At 36.3% G+C, this 20,745-nt stretch overlaps 1 protein-coding gene and 1 long non-coding RNA gene across 29 annotated transcripts in view; one reads left to right on the top strand and one right to left on the bottom strand.

Annotated features, from left to right (window-relative positions):
• Positions 1-12,906, top strand: part of SMC2 (structural maintenance of chromosomes 2) — a 436,171-nt gene extending 423,265 nt beyond the window's left edge. For all 28 annotated transcript variants that reach the window (XM_055271618.2, XM_063636841.1, XM_055271611.2 and 25 more), the window contains 6 exons: positions 191-385; positions 2,636-2,836; positions 4,991-5,107; positions 7,392-7,552; positions 11,294-11,441; positions 12,401-12,906. In XM_055271618.2, the coding sequence (XP_055127593.1) occupies positions 191-385; positions 2,636-2,836; positions 4,991-5,107; positions 7,392-7,552; positions 11,294-11,441; positions 12,401-12,577 (999 nt within the window). In that variant the 3' untranslated portion in view covers positions 12,578-12,906. The remainder of the gene's footprint in view (positions 1-190; positions 386-2,635; positions 2,837-4,990; positions 5,108-7,391; positions 7,553-11,293; positions 11,442-12,400) is intronic.
• The window catches only part of LOC129478477 (uncharacterized), a 363,400-nt gene continuing 343,045 nt past the window's right edge, over positions 391-20,745 (bottom strand). Inside the window, exon 7 of the long non-coding RNA XR_010120201.1 lies at positions 391-2,488. This is a non-coding gene — a long non-coding RNA (uncharacterized lncRNA). The remainder of the gene's footprint in view (positions 2,489-20,745) is intronic.

Here is a 20,745-nt window from a genome sequence, read left to right as displayed (position 1 = left end):
AAGTTTTCTTCTGTGTATAAATTGATTAGTCCTTTTAATGGTGATATAAAATATAGAGGGTTAGGTGATCATCTCTCTGCCTGTAATCACATTGCCATCTTGCCCAGGGATCTGTCAGATAATTGTTTAGTAAATTAAAATTATTTACATGTTACCTCACCACGTATTTTCTTTAATTTTTTTGTTTCAGGAGTCAGTAAATAAAGCTCAAGAAGAGGTGACTAAGCAAAAAGAGGTGATAATAGCCCAAGACACTGTAATTAAAGCTAAATATGCAGAAGTGGCAAAACACAAGGAGCAAAACAATGATTCTCAGCTTAAAATTAAGGAATTAGACCACAACATCAGCAAACATAAACGGGAGGCTGAAGATGGTGCTGCAAAGGTATACGTTTGTATGCATTTTTTATACTAAATCAAATTTTTGTTACTGAGCTCTTGAAAAATTTTAGAACACTGCTTGATAGAGAACTCTATAAAGATAGAGAACTCTATAAATATAAATGGCAAAATTACAGCCTGACATAAATTTGAGCTTGCAGCTTTAACTGCTTTTCAACAATGCTAATTTTCAACAAATTGCACAAATGTTTTATTTTTAGATTTAACTTGAGATATTTTTTCCCATCTACAAGATGTATTTACCAAATGTTTAGTGGTCTCGCATGGAAATAACTTTTCACCTCCAAATGTTGATGGAACTAATTACTGATGTGCTAGTAATAATGATACATATTCTCTACCTCATTTCAAATTGAATTTAAAGAACTCACAGAACTATATGTACAGGTAATCTAAAAAAAGGACTGAATTGGCTTCCACTTGTCTTTACGAGTGTCACTGCTGTCAGTATTTGCAGCTTTATAAAAAATCTGATGTTTTGCCAAGCAGCTATGTTTTTGAGGTTATCCCAGTTTCTTTCATGTATCACAGCACCTTTACTTCAGTGCTTTAAAGAGAACACATGCTTTTGCAGAAACTCATTGCTTGGTTAAGAAGCTGCATTCACATGGTATTAATAATTCATCCAGCATGTTTTCTTATGAGTGTGTAACAGTTTGGCACCTTTTTAATGTCCAGGATATTTTTTTTTAGCATCCTAAAAATACATGAACTTTAACTTCATAATGTCCAGGATATTTTTTTTTAGCATCCTAAAAATACATGAACTTTAACTTCAGAAAGATCAAGAGCATACAAAACAATCTCCCCCTCTTCTGAAAGAACCGTGGAACTTGATTTAAACATTTTTTAGGGCTACATTATAATCTACCACTTTGTTACTATTGATTTCCCATTAGCTTAGTGATAGTGGACTGACTAAAATATTACCAGTGGCAATGTTACTGCTAATAGTTTTTTGGTAATTGAAAATGCTAGTACTGGTGATTGCTAGGAGATTTTATTTACAATTGAAAGAGTAAAAGGAGGGACTTGCAAGTGGGTCTGCTAAGAAGTCAATGATTCTTTGAAAAACATAGTTTATCAAAGATTTATACATACCTACTAGTATCAGATACTGTGCCAGGCACTGACAATGTAAGGATGAGCAACACATACAGAATGCTTTCAAAGAGTTTACAGGTCAAAAGGAAGATACACTAGAAATGATCATTGTACTTTGGGGCCTACAGGTGAGACCATATCCGTGGAATTAATACAAGTCAACAAATTAACAAGGATTGGATTCTGCCAGTGAGAATGAATCATAATTCTAGTAGAAGAAAGTATTCTTTAAGCACTATAATTTGAACTGTATAATCAGTTGTATTACATGAAAAATTGTTATACTGTGCCTTTTTCAAAAGGGTGGGAGCAGGGATAGAGTCAATGTTTAGGGCAGTTTCTTAAAATATAGTTCTTTAGGTCTCAGTCAGCATTAGGCTTCCATGATTTTTACCAAATCTATGACTTAAGTATTAAAAGAATTTTAGCTTCTCATAAGTTGTGTTTATAAAAAACACAATAAATTGAAGCAATAGATTGAATTTGGTAAATTCTGAAGGAGTTCTACCTGACTTGCATTTCATTCTAATGGAGGTGCTTTGCGTATACTTTGTAAAAATTTGTCTGTGAGTTGGCTCTTCTTATGCCAAAGTAATAGGAAGATCTTTTGCTATACAATGTCTTGTTTCTGTAGTCTGCGCTCCAGGTAAAAATATTCATCTTTATTCTTGTCAGTAATGAAACTCATTTTTAAAAATGAGTCGCCTAGCATGGTGGCTCACGCCTGTAATCCCAGCACTTTGGGAAGCTGATGTGGACAGATCACCTGAGGTCGGGAGTTCCAGACCAGCCTGACCAACATGGAGAAACCCCGTTCTCTACTAAAACTACAAAATTAGCTGGGCGTGGTGGTGCATACCTGTAATCCCAGTTACTCGAGAGGCTGAGGCAGCAGAATCGCTTGAACCTGGGAGGCATAAGTTGCAGTCAGCCAAGATCACGCCATTGCACTCCAGCTTGGGCAACAAGAGTGAAACTCCATCTCAAAAAAAAAAAAGAAAAAATTAGTCATTGAAGGTTTTTTCCTCTTCAGTATTTGATTCAAAAGTATTAAATATTTAAGAAACTGGCTGATACATACTGGTTTGTAAACATTCATAGATCTCCATCTATTTTTATATGTGGCTAGGTATCCAAAATGTTGAAAGATTATGACTGGATTAATGCAGAGAGACACCTCTTTGGCCAACCTAATAGTGCCTATGATTTCAAAACTAACAACCCTAAAGAAGCTGGTCAGAGACTTCAGAAGTTGCAAGAAATGAAGGAGAAACTAGGAAGAAATGTCAATATGAGAGCTATGAATGTACTGACAGAAGCTGAAGAGCGAGTAAGTCAATTTCTTATGAATATCTGGCCACATTAGAACATGACCAGCATTGATAGCTCTTTATGACCCCTGATGCAATTATTAGAGTTAACCTTTGGCAGATGTCCTTGATACTTTTCTTCCTGCTTTCCTTTTTCTCTTTTCATCATTTTTTTCTTATTACTCTTATGCATCATTAGTTGTTTTTACATTCTGTTACACTTGTAATGACTTTTTCACTGGCTTTTGTTCTTTGTCAAACATAATTCCTCACATTTCTATCATTTCTTTCACTTGCATTGAAAAGCCTTGAATAGGATATGCTTTCGTCCTCTTGACTCTACTGTATACTGAAACTATTATATAAGAAATGACTAAAGCCATTATATACATAAATACTGTTTCACTAATCTGCAAATTCTGCAGCCTCTTCTCAGTTTTAATGCTCTCAATTACTCAATAATGTTATTCTCCCCTAACCTGACAAAACTTTGAGTTTGGGAAGGGAGTTTACTGTCGTCTAGTGAGGAACTTGGGAGGACCTATCACGAGAAAAACCCAGTGGGGGAAGCATTCCCTACTCTTAAGATAGCCGTAAGAAATGGCTATCGTAGTAATTTTATATTAATGCCCCATACCTTCCTTAATGCTGCACAATTCTGTTTGAATTTGCAAATCATAGAGTAAAATTCATGGGAAATCTGCGACACTGGTAATAGCACAATTACTTTGAAGACATTTTACCATAACTTTTTTTTTAACTGTTTTTGGCATGAATATGCGCAAAGAGTCTATATTATGTTAGATACCAAACAGATGAATCATGCAGGTATTGTGATCTCTCTAGAAAATGCTCCTGCTGGTTTTCATTTCTACATTAAAGCTTTGCAATATGTGGTATATTTGTAGAAGGAAAACTTTGGTCTGAATTTGATCTGCATAACATGAAACTTGTTCACTTTTACTTGTTTACTTCTATTAGATGAGACCTGAGTCTAATATTTTTTTCAAAAGAATTTATCAACTCCCATCTCCTTACCAGAGGAGAAGCCTAAATTGTTGACCAGCAGATGGCCTTTTTTTTCTTGTGTTTTATATCTATCTACATAAGCAGTTACATGGATTTTCATGAAAAAATAAGATAAAAATGTAGAGAGAAGGTTTGGGGAGCGTGGCTGTAAAGAAGAGGGACAGCAAGGAAAACAGCAGGACTGGCTAGAATTGTTAAAGGTGAATGTGAAGCCTCCTTGAAATGTAGGGCTTTGAGGAGAAATGAATTAGGAAGAGTTTTAGGAAGTCCCACCGCTGTTCATGGTATGATTATCCCTCAACAGCCTTGCTCGAAGGAAGACTACTCTAAAGTGGTGATATTTGAGCTGAAATTTCAGGCAACCGTTACGTCATAGAAAGAGCATTGCAGGAAGGGAGAACAATGCAGGGGCCATAAGACAAGAGTGAGTTTATTATGTTCGAAAGAGCTGTAAAAGACTATATGGCCAGAACCCGGGGAGGAGTTTAATGCCATAAAGTCAAGGGACAAATAAGATCCAATTCCCTTTATCCTGATGCATACAGGGCTTAAAACCTAGTTGATTGGTGCAGCAAACCACCATGGCACATGTATACCTATGTAACAAACCTGCACATTCTGCACATGTATCCCAGAACTTAAAGTAAAATTAAAAAAAAAAATAAGGTCCAATTTATGTGGTTCATATATATCATGGTGAAGGATCAAAATTTTGTTCATGTCACTGCTAAGGTTGACCTTAAGAGGAGAGCTTTCAGGGCTACTTTTACTTAAGTTTATGTATAACACTTTTTTTTTTTCTTTTTTTTTTGCCTTGGCTGCTAAGGAGATAAGGGAATATTAGTGGAGTCAAAATATTTTAAGGACTTTGTCTTATAAATTCTTAGTTCTAGCAATTTAATTTTGTTACATACATATGGATGATTTTATTCCTAATTTTGTTAAGAGTATGTATATATACACACATCATACAGTATATGTATAGCATATAAGTATATATAATTCTTAGTGCATTATATCTTTTTGGTAAATAGGAATGTATGTATTATATATAAAAATAATGAAACCTGTTTATTTCTGACTGAATTCCAGAATATAGAAGAGATTTTGTATTTTCCCAGTTAACCATGTTTTTTATCTCTTAGTATAATGACTTGATGAAGAAGAAGAGAATTGTAGAAAATGACAAATCCAAAATTCTTACAACTATAGAAGACCTTGACCAGAAGAAAAACCAAGCCCTAAATATTGCATGGCAAAAGGTATTTTTTATGTTTTGTTTTATGTGAGGTGGCAAGGATGAAAAAATATCATCAGTGGATTTATACTCTAAGAAATTTGAAATGGCTGATCTATGTTTGAATGAGGCACATATTCACACTTAATTAAAACCTCTGACTTTTAAATGCATTTTTTCTTTTTGAACTTGACTACTCTCAGATCCTGACATTCTTGTACTTCTTTAAAAATTGGACAGTAAACAAGCCAAGTTTAGTATTCTCTTTTACAGGATGCTTACTCAACAAAATCCCAATTCCGTTTTGTTTTATGACAATTTTGGCGGATCTCAGGCTTCTTTACTGTTATTTCTACTTCCCTGACTTCATGTATCTGTCTCCTATAGGGTAATTCCTTGGCCTGTCATGTGGAAGTTTTTCCATTTTTACTATGGCAGAAGATTCTTACTTCAAAGATTCCAAATATAGAGTTACTGTGCTGTTTGGTAGTTTAGCAAACCTGTGCCTTCTGGGTTTTAATGGGGCACCTTGCCTCTTTTTCTCTTTGTAATTCTTTAGGAACTCTGTCTTCAGTAATGCAGCACAATTATCCCTTTTAGTCACCTTGTTTTTTTCCTTCTCTAAGACTTATTTTCAGTACTCCATTCCCTGTACTATTTTTCTCTTAAAAATGGAAGCAAAAGGCTGACCCTATTAATTGGTGTGCAGCATTACAATTTAACACTGGATCTGAGAGGTTTTTTTTTTTTTCTTTTTTCCCACCAGGGTTCCTGGACTTAGTACAAATCAGAATTTATTGTTTAAACATATCCTCCTCTTCCCAAATTTCCAAGGTTCTTCCAAAGCCAGTAACATTTATTCAGTGCTTATTATATGCCAGTCACTATTTTCAAATTAATTTTCTCATCTAATCTTCACAATAACCTAACGAAGTAGGTACTGTTTTTTTTTTTTTTTTTTTTTTTGGCTTCAGGCATACTTGATTGACAAAGTGACAAAGCCAGAGTATTCTAGGCTTTTTTTGTTTTTGGTTTATTTTCTTTATAGCCTCATTGGACTTGCAGAATTCTCTTTTATTTCATCTTTATATTGATCTATGAATATAACTCATTTTCTGTGTAGCATAGGGCTGTATTCTTCTCTGTCCATTCTCTTTTGGAGGAAATTTCACATTGGGTCTCTGGTTCAAGTTTAGTAGCATTCCTCTCTCTTGGTCCTGAGCTGTCTCCCACACTTGGCCTAGAACTTGCTTCCACTCTTCAGCAGCCATGTACTTGCTTTTAAAATGTGTGTTACTTAGTAAATCTATATTTAGGATCACTGCTTGTGTCTATGAGATTTTCTTGTTACTATAAGTATTCATTAAAAAGTATATTTACATTTGAATATTGTATACCTGCATTTGAATTTGGAGATTTCGCTAGAGAACTTGGCTGTCAGGTGCTTTTTGTGTGTGTGTGTTAGGCTTTCAAGTTTGACTGCCGAACTAAGAATATTAGTCATGTCTTTGAAGACAGATGGCCAAATTCCCAAATCATCAATCAAGTGCGTATGAACAAAAATTACCCTATCACAAGCTAGGATTTTTGGCCCTAAATCTCTGTCTCCTTCTGTGGCAAGACAGGGGCAGGCCAAACACCCTTCTTTTCTCTTGGGATGTAATCCTATTCCTCAACAGCTTAACCTCTTCGGCTAGGAAATGAGGCATGTAGGAAAGAACGCTTTAACGGATCTGGTCCTTTGATTTCATGCCCCTTTTTCTCCTGGGCCTCACACTGATGTACTTAGGCCTTTGGACCCATCCTATTCTATCTGTCAACAGGAAAAAGAAAAGTTTTATAAGAGAACATTTTATTCCAAAAAGAGTTTTCTTTTTTTGTTTACTTCTCTATTTTGTGTTTTTTTCCTCATGTGATACAATTGTGTTTATCTTGAGGATTCCTGCAGTATGTTCTACAAAAGTGTCAAAACTTTGGAGTAGAGTTAGAGGTGTGCCTTCTAGTTCCCCGGGAAATTAGAGCAGGATTCAGTAATTCATTTTTGTAAAGGGCCAGATAGTAAATATTTTTTGCTTGGGAGCCCATCCAGTCTCTGTTGCAACAACCTGATTTTGTCGAATCACTAGCACCGATAGACACTTTGTAAATGAATGAGCATATCCAGATTTTTCCTGTGGGCCATAGTTTGTCAGCCCCTGAGTTAGAGTAATAGACAAAGTAGACCTGCTGTGTTGCATATACATACATCAACAATTGATTCTTCTTCGAAAGCATCCTGATGTTTTAACTTTTTTATTTTTTAAATCCAGGTGAACAAGGACTTTGGGTCTATTTTTTCTACTCTTTTACCTGGTGCTAATGCTATGCTTGCACCACCAGAGGGTCAAACTGTTTTGGATGGTCTGGAGTTCAAGGTTGCCTTAGGAAATACCTGGAAAGAAAACCTAACTGAACTTAGTGGTGGTCAGAGGTGAGGAATCACTTTGCTATATTATAAATATTACAATTTTCATTCCTTTTACTTTATTATAATTCTTCTCCTTACCTTAAAATTGTATTTGTGTTTTAATTAAAATTGTATTTGTGTTTTAACTACCTTTGCATGTAGAATTTAAGAAGCCTAATATATAAGACTAAACAATTTGGCTAAAACATTTGATTAAAATAGGCGACAAAGGAGGAATAAGCAAATAGAAAATTAGACAAAATATGTTTTTAAAAAATCTATTTTCAAATATTAGAAAATGAATAGTCCAGGACAAGATGAAACAGAAATGCTGAGCCCTATGTTCACCCTGGCATTCTCTCTAGAGGCAGTTTTTGGACTTCAGTTGCCCAGAGGTCAGTAGTATCACTAAGTTAAAAAGACAGATTAGAATTGTGCAAAGCCCTAGAGTGCTACACCTTGGCTTTAGGTCTCTACTGTCCCTGAAGTAAAGCCTAATCTAGACACATCCCAAGAAACTGAATGAATTTTTTGAAGGGATCAAACTGTTACTTGTTTATCAGAACAAAGGCCGGTGTTCTTTAAAGAAGGTTAAAAAAAATTGAGATACTAAACAATATAACCACAATGAGCAGCATGTAATCAAAATTAAAGAGAAAAATTAGTGAGCAGAAACAGACTCTGAAATGACAGATGATGCAAGTAGGAGACAAGTTAATCCAAGAAAACATGAACATAATGAGAGAAATAGAAGCTACTAAAAAGAATTAAGTGAACTTTCTAGAGATTAAAAAAAAGTTTACTGCATGAGATTAACAGCAGATGAGATACTGTAAAAAAAAAATGAGTAAATTTGAAGACATAGCAATAGAACAGAATCTATTCAAGCTACATTGAGAAATAAAAAACTGGAAAAAAAAAACAACAGCCAGCTTCAGTGTCCTAAGGGAAGCTGTCTAATGGGCAAGTAATTGGAGTTCCAAAAGGAGAGGAATACTTGAAGAAATTATGGCCCCATATTTTCTAGATTTGATGAATTCTGTAAACCCACAGACTTGAGTTCTATCAACCTCAGGCAAGATAAACAGAAACACATAAAAAATAACAAAGCAAAAGATACATAAAACTGCTGAAAACCAGTGATAGGAGAAAAATCCTAAAAGCAGCTAGAGGAAAAGAGACATATTATGTGCTAGTGAACAAAAATAAAAATGACTTTAGACTTGTTAAACGCTATGTAAGCCAGAAGTCTGGAACATCCGTGAAGTGCTGAAAGTATATGTCAACTTAGAATTGTATATCTAACAGAAATATTCTTCAAATTGAAGGCGATATGAATACTACTTTTCAGACAAAAACAGCAGAACCATAATACAGGTTAAAGGAAGTTCTCAGGCAAAAGGAAAATGATACCAGATGGAACCTTGGATCTACATAAAGGAAGACTGTTGGAAAATAACATGGATTTGGAGTTTCAGGGAAGTTTCTCCCGACCTTACACAGTGATTCAGAAAATCAGCATAGTGATAGAAACCTAAAAGGTCATATGTCCTTACACCTTACCTACCGATAGCCAATTAATTAAAACCTCCTGAAAGAAGGTTGTGAATATTCACATAATTGAGATTAGTGATTCATTTAGTAATTGGTTTTTTTCTCCTGCATGGTATGTAATCCATAGGCCTTGAATTGTTCTTCTCTGTCCTGTAATACCATCATGTAACCCTTTTTTTATATACATAGAAAATATTGACACCTGTTAATGTTCCTTATGACCCCTTTTTATCATTTTTATGAGTAGAAATATATATTTATATTTTTATAAAATTTGTAAATAAGAATAAATACAGCTCCTGCTGCCTGTTCATAAAAATTGGATTCCACAGTTTAGTTCCCAATATCTTTAGCTATATTTGCCAAAACCCTAGAAAATGTTTTGAGGAAAATAGAAAATATATGCTTCTCTTCTTACTGGGACCTATAAATTATTTCCGTAATTAAGATGCTATAAAGTTATTTTTAGATTAAACGCTTCAGCATAGCAGAATTTTTTTTTTTTTTTTTTTTTTTAAGTTTAAAACTCAATACTTGAGGCACTCATCACAGAGAAAGAGAAACATAATTTTAGGTTGGCTGAATGAGTTTAGCTCCCTTTTATAGAGGTGATTAACAGTCTCACTGTGATTTGGTTTTGATGATACTGTTTTATTCTTTTTTTTTTTTTTTTTTTGGCTAGCAATTTTTCTCTACTTGTGTACCCATTTTTTCCCTACTTATGTATTTCTTAATAAATAGCCCTATTAGAATGCGGCAAGCCTTGGGCAGGGTATGGTGGCTCATGCCTGTAATCCTAGCACTTTGGGAGGCCAAGGCGGATGGATCACTTGAGGTCACGAGTTTGAGATCATCCTGGCCAACATGGTGAAATCCTGTCTGTACTAAAACTACAGAAATTAGCTGGATGTGGTGGCATGTACCTGTAATCTCATAATCTCAGCTACTAGGGAGGCTGTAGCAGTAGAATTGCTTGAACCTCAGAGGCAGAGGTTGCAGTGAACCGAGGTCGTGCTACTGCACTTCATCCTGGGTGACAGAGCAAGACTCTCAAAAAACAAAGAATGCAGCAAGCATTGAGTTGCCTATTCTAGTACTGTATGCCAGGATGTACTTGAAGTTACAGAGTAAGTATATTACAAATGCTACTCTAATTTTTAGTCTAATGTTAAGTAATTATAAATATTTTATATTAAAATAAGGCTTTTTATGAATTATGTATTTGTAAGGAAAAAATATAATAATTATTATGATTCTTCATACCAGATTAGAATGAGCTGCAGTAAGCTAGAAGAGAACTGAAAATAGTGCTGTGGAACCTGAGATTAGGTGTAACTATGAATTTTACATAAGATTGTTTGAACTTTTGGCCGGGCGCGGTGGCTCACGCTTGTAATCCCAGCACTTTGGGAGGCCGAGGCGGGCGGATCACGAGGTCAGGAGATCAAGACCACGGTGAAACCCCGTCTCTACTAAAAATACAAAAAAAAAATTAGCTGGGCATGGTGGCGGGCACCTGTAGTCCAGCTACTCGGAGAGGCTGAGGCAGGAGAATGGCGTAAACCTGGGAGGCGGAGCTTGCAGTGAGCCGAGATTGCGCCACTGCACTCCAGCCTGGGCGACAGAGTGAGACTTGTCTCAAAAAAAAAAAAGATTGAACTTTTGACAGTGATGTACTTAGAGTAGTGGGCCATAGTCTATACAACTTATTCACAAATGGTACCAACAAAATATATATAGAGAGAGATTGTGTGTCTGTGCATGTTTATGTAAGTGTGTACATTATGAAGGTTTGAAAAATGACATCTAACCCAGTTACTGTTACCAAGATGATAGTTATTGTCTTAAATAATGACCATAGCTCTTACTCCCCTGCTACCTAGGCTCTAATGAGCCAACTGGGGAAGGGGAAAAAAAGAACTTTTAAAACTAACATGATCTTAAGAATAGGTGCCAAACGTAATATGTCAGTATTAAAATTGTCTATGAAAATAGCGTTCTTCTGAAAAGAGGACAAATGGAAAGCTAAAATAAAAGAAATATTTTAATACAACAAAAGTGTTAAAGTTTGAAACTCAAGATTCTTTTTTTATATGACTACCTTTCAGATAAATCTGCTCTATTCACAATAATAGGATCACATATTTGCTTCATTGTTTTGATAAGTGATAAAATCAAATTTTTATGGCTTTTCTTCTGGCCTTTTCTTAGGTCTTTAGTGGCCTTGTCATTAATACTGTCCATGCTCCTCTTCAAACCTGCTCCAATTTATATCCTTGATGAGGTAGATGCAGCCTTGGATCTTTCTCATACCCAAAACATTGGACAGATGCTGCGTACTCACTTCACACATTCTCAGGTAAGAACCAGAAAAAAAAGTCTCAGTAATAGTTTAATTAGACTATTTTTCTAAAACCATTCTTTAATAGTAGTCAATGTTAATAAGATATTTAGGGTTGATAAATAGTAAAGCATTGTATATCTATTTAAATAGGTATAGAAGGAAAAAAGTTTCACTCTCCTTTTTAAGAAAGAGCTAGGCATTAAAAATGTTGGTTGTAGCATGAGGGAGATTCCAATTTAGTCATAATACAGAATTGATTTAGGGTTAATATAATTGTTTTCTCTAGTTAACTGCCATAAAGATTTACAATCAAAACAAAACTGTCTCAGGGATATTTAAATCAGGTATCAAAATCGTGTGACACCTGATGGGGGAATTTAATTTCTGATGGCTAAAAAGTAGAACAAAGCCTCTTGAAGCTAAGAACAGTTTGTTTTTATTGCACTATTGCTGTAGGAGCTGGGGCTGCCAAATATGCTTGCATAAATTATGCATTGTACAACTCTGGGGACTCCACTCATAGTTACCATGGATTGTGTATTCATTACAGCACTGTTTTGGCAAATAACATTGAACGGGGCAGCGGGGCAGTGCCTAATTATTCTAAAGTTCTGTTTGGGCTAGTGGTGTGCTATAGGAACTTGAAACCTTCTTTGATATTAAAATATCACAAGAAAAAATATCTCATTGGAGCAGCTTTAGTTAGCAACAAAACTGAATGCCAGCTACAAAAGATAGCAACAAGCAGTCAACCACCAGGAAATAGTAAAATTGGGTAATGAAACACTCAGAGTAAAATTAAGAGACTTCTAAAACAAAACGGACAGCTAGCATTCATTTAGGTGCCTCATATAACTATTTAAAGAAATAAAATCAAAATTATCTCCAAACCATTCTTATCACCAGTATAAAGGAGTAAACTTTAAGTATAACACAAAAACTTTTTTTTATACTTTTTTTCTTTTTTCCTTAAGTTCATTGTGGTGTCACTAAAAGAAGGTATGTTCAACAATGCAAACGTTCTTTTCAAAACCAAGTTTGTGGATGGTGTTTCTACGGTAGCCAGATTTACTCAATGTCAAAATGGAAAGATTTCAAAGGAAGCAAAATCCAAGGCAAAACCACCCAAAGGAGCACATGTGGAAGTTTAAACTACAAATTTATTTCTTCATCTTGACCTACTTTTTTAAACATAAATTTTAAGGACTTGAGATAACTAATTTGTTTATATAAAAAAAATTAATGTTACTTAACCCATGTTTTCTCTTTATATAATCACTTATCACTTACAAATGAGCATATATTCCTCATCTCTTAACTAGTCTAATTATGGTCCAATTATTGTGGTTGTGATTTTATGCATATCATCAAATGTTTTTTTCTTATGCAGGTCTTTTATATATTAGGGATCCTGAGATACCTGATTCCATGTGTAAAAGCTAATATACAAAAAAGCAGATTAAATTACATGATAAATGTAGCTGATCATCAGTGTTTAATTGATTTAATTCCTAAGGCAATATTAATGTGTTTTCTATTCTAATAAAGTCATTCAGGTAAGGAAGAATTATAAATCAGGTAACTGGACCAACAAAGGGAACACATATAAAGCTATTATTCATGCACGGAGCTGTTTGAGGCTAGTTTAAGGCCACAACTCCAGACCCCTGATTTAGACTGAGATAGAAAACAGATCTTGAAAGAATCCTTATTTTAATGATACATGAATATCATGTTCCTGTATGCTTAATAATTGGTCTCTACGACTTTAATGTTTTTGTTTTTTTAAGCTTTATAAGTATTTTTAAATCAAAGCTTAGGAGGAAATGTGTTGCGTGGTACTATCTGCTGCGAATTTATCTGAAGTCTGTTAATATTGTCCAAGATTTTTGTCAGCCTTTTCATAATCCAATCATTAACAACCTATTGGTAAACAAGAATGTAGGTGCCAGTAGACTAAACCAAATTTATTTTTCCCTGAGTCTGATATATATATATATATATATACATATAAATATAAATAACTCAATCCATCTGTTCCACCAAAATAACTCAAAAGTTGGATGATTATTTGTCTTCTGCTTTCCAGTTCAAAGGGATGAAATTCCTTTAGAACTTGAAAGATGACACTAGCAAACACCATGAGAATACTGTCTACAGTTTTTAGTATCTCTAGGTACATCATCACTAGAACAGTGACTCCAAACTGGATCATGAAAGGTCTGACGTGATGTAATCTGATCTCCCATGTGTTATTTTGGCCCCACATCTCTTCTTGATTTTTTAGTCTTATTTCCTTAGTGTTTGTTATTATCATACTGCCCCTGATACATGGCTGTACTTCCTGGCCCTGGGCTTGTCATTTCCCACCCTTCATTCTCCATACATATGAGATGTCAGAAAACATGCAGTATTTGATATTATGGGACACAGTGGAAAGGATTGAATCTGAAATTAGTTCTGTCCACTGTGGAGGGGAGAGGAAATAATGTTGTAAATGTTGAGTTACAGAAAGTCCAATGTCAAATATACAGTTTTTTTGTTTCCTTTCAAATGTGTTACAAACTGTGCCAAAACAGTTATCAACATTAAAGTATACCATAGTATACAAATTAGTCAGTACTTGCTGTTAATTTTAATATTTCTGATTTAACAGTTATTAAGTGGCACTTCATTGCTGTTTTAGCCAACGTTTTAAAAATAATTTGGGAGGTTGACTATTTTGGCTTATGTACTCATTTCCTTTTCTCTGCTAAAAATTTTTTGCTTGTATGCTTTCGTGACTTTTATCTTGTATAATCTTGATCTTTGAAAATCCTCAAACATGTATTAAATTTTTGTAATTTTTTTTCATTAGAGGGAAGACATTAAGGGGATTGGGGACATTTGTTTCACACATCTGCAGTAATATGAGTTAACTAATATTTACCAAGCTCTTTCTTTACATTAGCTGCTGTTCTCATTTGTATGTATTGTCATATTGAATCCTCAAAGTAACCTAGTGAGGTAAATACTGTTGTTGTCAGCATGGTGTAATCGAGGAATTGAGCAGAAAAGTTGGGAAACTTGCTCAGGGTGATAATACAGTTAGGAGTGTCAGGGCCCATGTACAAATCTTGTCAGTCTCCAGAACCTAAGATATACTACGTCACTGACAGCTTGAACATTTGTATTTATTGTACAGAATAAATTTAAGAAAAATACCTGTATGAGCAGTATGTACAACGTGAATGTTATCTTAAAGAAGAACCTCAGCCATGTGAAGAGAGGATTCATTGTGGTGGTGGCGGTTTTGGCATTTCAAGTAAGCTCACAGCAGATGCAAAGCAAACACATGAAATTTTCTCTTCCAATAGGGTGGCATAATCTAAAAGCCAACATTCCCACAGATGATAAATATAGATTCTGGGCAAAATACAAGAAACAACTACCTGAGAGTTCAGGAAACTGAAGAAAAACTAGAAAGAGTTTGGATGGGAGATAAAATATGGAGGAAGAGACAGGCACAAGCTAAGGTTAATGTTTTTGACCTAAGTACCGGCTATAGTCACGATGCAGCTGTAGGACAGCTAAGGCTGCAGTGGAAAGCCTGGGGTCTTTCTGGTCTGGAGAACTAAAAGATGGGATCTGGGCTAACCACAGCTTCCAGAAAGTGAAGGAGACGTCTCAGAAGGGATAAACGAGGACCTGGAGAAGGAGGTCCCCAGACTTAGTAGATGAAGTCAGCCAAAGTAATTAACCCCTGAACTCTGCAGATACAGAACATATCAAAGATAAAGCCAGATACTAGTTAGTAAGGATAGATTTAAATCAGTAACATACTCCTGCATTAAGAAGAGCCCAGTATGAACTGAACTCAATTTTGATTTGTATTGAGGTGACTGGGTGTCTTAAAGGGAGAATGAGGGAATAGAGAGGAGGATAAGTGGGGACTTAGTAGAGTCAGGGATATATATAAACAGGAAAGGGAGTTGGTCTATGTGAAACCCATTTAGATTTGTTAACTGGCTCTAATGCCAAGGTAGGCTCTTAACCTCCCACAGAGACTGGGACTCCACCTTCAAGTGTTGGTTGGAAGAAACAGTAAACTCAGCAACCTTGAGTTTTCTCGGGAGTTGACTTTCAGGAGGAGGATAGTCAACCTATGGATGTGGCTTTGAGCTGTTAGAAACTGCTAGTGTATTTTTCAGATCTTTACAGGCAAAGGTTTATTTAGATGCAGAAAGGGCTCAGAGGAACCTGGCTAGAACGTTATCAAAGAGAATCTTTGTGAAATAGACAAGCAGTTTGCAGTTTACAGTTTACCCTAATAAAATTGAATTGTGATTTGAACCGCCACCTGCAAGACCGTTCTCCAGGTGACCTTGGACTAACCCACCTCTCCCCACTTCTCACTAGTTGTCAAAAAGAACAGCCTTGCTATCTGGTCAGGTGAATGACAACCAAGTGGGAAAAGATCTGTGTGGTTACAAGGAGTATGGCAAAAAGTTGCTAACTGGCAAGGACAAATACGTGTCACCTGTGGATGCTGGGAATACCATAGCCACCTTTTAGGGAAACTTAAATTATGTTTTTGGATACCCCGTAAAACTTTGCTCTGGCAAGGAACCTCCTTTACTGCCCAAGGAACATGACAACAGGCACACTCAGGGAATACAATGGGTTTTCCATGCACCCTGTCATCCTCAGTCCAATAGAGCTGTTGAACAATGGAAAGCCAGCTCACAATGAGTGAAGGAAGGACATCAAGATAGCCTACTAGTGGGGTGGTACCAACCCATCTGAATACGGCAGTATGGACACTAAAACACTGCGCTCCAGGGCAAGGGAACCACATGATTGCAGCACATGTTGAGAAGCACTGAGCTTGGAGGAGGTACAGGTGGACCAGATGACGGCCTCTGCCTGTGAAATCCAAATCCCAGTGTTCCCAGCCATTTTCTCTTTTCAGAGTGCACATCCTGTGGGTGGTTTGCAGTTCAGGCTGCCACAGTACCCCAAAAGGCCCCCCTAAATCTTAATCTGGAGTCAGTGTTTCCCTCAGGTGCACTCCCTGTGGGATCCCTCAAGGGTGGATACAGGACCAAGAAATACCAGGATGCTAGAGTCCCTCTAATAGTGCCAGGGGCATCTGATCCTTCCATTTGGCTGGGCAATGTTGTCAGACATGTCATCATTCAAGAAGTGATTTCCCTTCCTGGACTGGATGACTGAAGCTGAAATGTCTGAGGCATTTCAAGGGTAGTACCACAGGATATGGTAATGTTTGTAGTATACAGTGTGATGTTTTGATATTCGTATATGTTATGGAATGATTACCACAATCAAGCTAATTAACATATCTCACACAATTACCTTTTTTGTGTGTATGGTAAGAACATTTAAGATCTATTCTTCTGGCAAATTTTAAATATATAACAAAGTATTAGCTATAGTCACCATGCTGTACAGCAGATCTCCAGAACTTACTCATCATGCATGACTATGCTTTTGTATTCTTTGATAAACATCTCCCCACTTCCCCTGCTCCCCAGCCCTTGGCAACCACATTCTACTCCCTGGTTCTATGAGTTTGACTTTTTCAGATTTTACATATGAGTGAGATCATTAGAGTATTTGTCTTTTTGTGCCTCTTTGATTTCGCTTAGCAGTATCCCTTCTATGTTAATACATGTCACAAATAACATGTCCTTTTTAACGCTAAATATTCCTCTGTGTGTATCTTTATATCTATGATGACTCTAGTTTTTTTGCTAGTATGAATACCATAAACATTTGTGTACAGGTCACAGACATCTGATCCTTCCATTGTGGTGGGCGATGTTATCAGATATGTCAAGTTTGTTTAGGACCTGACCTCCCTTCCTGGACTAGACCACTGAGGCCAAAAGGTCTGGGTGAAGTAACAAGGGCAATGGGGCCTGCAGGGGTAGTGGCCTCAGGATAGGGATAGACAGACTGGTTACTGCACCAACTCAGCCTGACCCCTATCCCGTAGATGGGGTCAACTCTGAGAGATCTGGATGATTTGGATGCATAATGCCTCTGTTAGGTTCTCCTAAGCTGTGGCCATTGCCGCAAAGTGATCTGCCATTCTGGACCTCATTCTGTCACAGACCACAGTGACCAAGTCTTACTAATGGCATAGTTGCATTCACTCAGGTTCTCTTGTACAATGTTATTCATGAAGCCCCTACACAGAGGGCTAACAACAATCCAGTCCCTGTTTTTGTTGTTGCCACTGGGATACTTACTCATGTAATAAAAGGTGTGTCAAAGTGCCAGCCCCTCAAGGTTTTGTTAGATGTGGTTCTGACATTTTGCCAGAGGTCATTAATTTAAAACGGCACCAGCATGCCTAATGCTATAACATACACCATTACACCAACAGAACCTGAGCCTGAGCCCTGATTACTGAGTAAGGATGTACCCGTAGCATGGAAAGGAGCCAGAGGTGACCTGTTCTTTTTTTTTTTTTTTTTTTTTTTTTTTTTTTTTTTTTTTTTTTTTTTTTTTGGCCTATGGATATCCAATTGCTCCAGCACAATTTGTTGAAAAGGCTGTCTTAGCCAGGCACGGTGGCTCAAGCCTGTAATCTCAGCACTTTGGGAGGCCGAGGCAGGTGGATCACTTGAGGTCAGGAGTTCGAGACCAGCCAGACCAACATGGTGAAACCCCGTCTCTACTAAAAATACAAAAAATTCGCCAGGCGTGGTGGTGTGTGCCTGTAATCCCAGCTACTCGGGAGGCAAAGGCAGAATTACTTTAACCTGGGAGGCGGAGGTTGCAGTGAGCCGAGATTGCACCACTACACTCCAGCCTGGGCAACAGAGCAAGAGACTCTGTCTAAAAAAACAAAAGAAAAAAAAGTGTGTCTTTCCTCCTAGAAAAACATCGAGTTGGTTTTTTGCTTTTCCAACTGTGTCAAAAATTATTTGGGCATTTTTTTAAGTCTACTTTTATTATAAGTTCTCTATTCTGTTCCATTGATCTATGTGTCTGTCCCTTTTCCAATATCTCACAGTATTGATTATGGCCCTACATAATAAGCCTTGAGGTCAGTTAGATTGATTCTTGCTACTTTATTCCTCTTTGTCAAAATTGATTTAGATATTCTTGATGGATGCCTTTCCATACAAGTTTCAGAATAATCTTAACTCTATCTACAGAATGCCTTGGGATTTTTAATAGGAATTATATTAAACCTAGGTATTAATTTAAAAAGAATTGACATCCTTACTATGTTGAACCTGGTAACCCAGGAACACGGACTGAATGTCTCTCCATTTATTGAGATCTTTAACTTCAACACTGATTATTTTCAGTACACCATATATAGAAAGGCAACAGTCTAGAATATCTAAATCAAGTTTGACAAAGAGGAATAAAGTAGCAGGAATCAAATGTGTATGCTGAAACATTCTGTACGTCTTGTTAGACTTACACCTAAACATTTCATTTTTTGAGCTATGATAAAGGGTATTGTATGTGTAACAATATCCATATGTTCATTGTTAGTGTATATAATTAATTCTTATATGTCTATCTTGTAACTGTTGGCCTTGCTGAACTTCTTAGTTCTAGGTTTCTTGTAGATTTTGGGGGATTTTCTACACAGACAATTATGTCCTCTACAATCATAGGCAGCTTTATTTCTTCCCTGTTGATCTGTATGCCTTTTATTTCCTTTTGTGCCTTATGGCATTGACTGGAACTTCTTAGCACTGTGTTGTGTAAGAATGGTGAGAGCCAGACCATCCTAGCTAACACGGTGAAACACCTGTCTCTACTAAAAATACAAAAAGTTAGCCAGGCGTGGTGGCGGCCACCTATAGTCCCAGCTACTTGGGAGGCTGAGGCAGGAGAATTGCTTGAACCTGGGAGGCGGAGGTTGTAGTGAGCCATCCAGCCTGGGCGACAGAACAAGGCTCTGTCTCAAAAAAAAAAAAAAAAAAGTGGTGAGAGCCACTACACTTGCCTTGTTCTCAAAATCAGGGAGGAAGTATTCTTTCACCTCGAAGTGTAATGTTAGCTGTAGGGTTTTGGTAGATGCTCTTTACCAAACTGAGGAAGTTCTCTTCTGTTCCTATTTTGATGGCAGTTTTTTATCACGAATGAGTATTGAATTTTTTCAACGCTTTGTCCTCATTGATTGGTATGATCATGTAACTTCTTCCTTAGCCTGTTAATATCATGGATTACACTGCTTGATTTTTAAGTATTGAACCAGTCTTTCCCTAGAATAAACTCTACTTGAGAATGGCATGTATAATTCTTTTTGCATTTGCTGAATTGTATTTGCTAATAATTTGGTCATGATTTTAATGTCTGTATTCATGAGAGGCATTGGCATGGTTTTCTTTTTTTCTTGTTTCAGGATAATCCTGGCTTCATGAAATTGAATTGGGAAATGTTCCCTCTATTTTCTGGAGGATTGTGTAGAACTAGTGTAAATTCTTCTTTAAATATTTGGTAGAATTTTGTGAAACAATCTGGGCCTTGAGATTTGCAGGTGGTGGTGGGTGGTAAAATTAGTACTAAAAATTTCTTTAGTAGTTATAGGACTACTCTATATCTTTTATCTATTTTATATAGAATGAATTGCAGTAGTTTCTTCTTTTTGAGGAATTACTGCCTTTCATCTAAATTGTCAAATTTGTGTGTGGAGTTAATCGTGGTATTTCCATATTATTATCCTTTTGATGTATTCAGGTTCTGTAGTTGACATCCCTTGTTTCATTTCCAATATGATAATTTGTGTCTTTTTTTAACTTTTGTCACCCTTGGTACATACAGGTTTGTCTATTTGTCTAATGTTATAATCTTTTCAAAGAACCAGTGTTTTATTTCATTAACTTTCTCTACTCTTTTTCTGTCTTCAATTCATTGATTTCTGCCCTTAGCTTAATTATTTTCTTTTTTCTGCTTGCTTTGGACTTACTTTGGTATTCCTTTTCTAGTTTCTCATGAGGAAGCTTAAATTATTAATTTGAGAACTCTGATTTTTTTCTGATAAGTATGTAATGCTACAAACATCCCTCTTAAGTAATCTTTCAGTGTCATCTCACAGATTTTGTCATGTTCCATTTTCATTTTCTTTAAATTCAAAATGTTTTCTAATTTACTTTCTTGAACATTTCTTCTTCAACTCATGTTTTTTTTTGAGGGAGTGTATTTTTTTTTTTTTTTTTTTTTTTTTTTGAGAAGAAGTCTCACTCTGTCACCCAGGCTGGAGTGCAGTGGTGTGATCTCGGCTCACTGCAACTTCTGCATCCCAGGTTCAAGTGAGTCTCCTCCCTCAGCCTCCTGAGTAGCTAGG

Source organism: Symphalangus syndactylus, chromosome 3 (genome assembly GCF_028878055.3).
Source record: "Symphalangus syndactylus isolate Jambi chromosome 3, NHGRI_mSymSyn1-v2.1_pri, whole genome shotgun sequence".
Lineage (NCBI taxonomy): Eukaryota > Metazoa > Chordata > Mammalia > Primates > Hylobatidae > Symphalangus > Symphalangus syndactylus.
The sequence above is the reverse complement of the archived record's forward strand: the minus strand, read 5'-3'. Positions and strand labels throughout refer to the sequence as shown.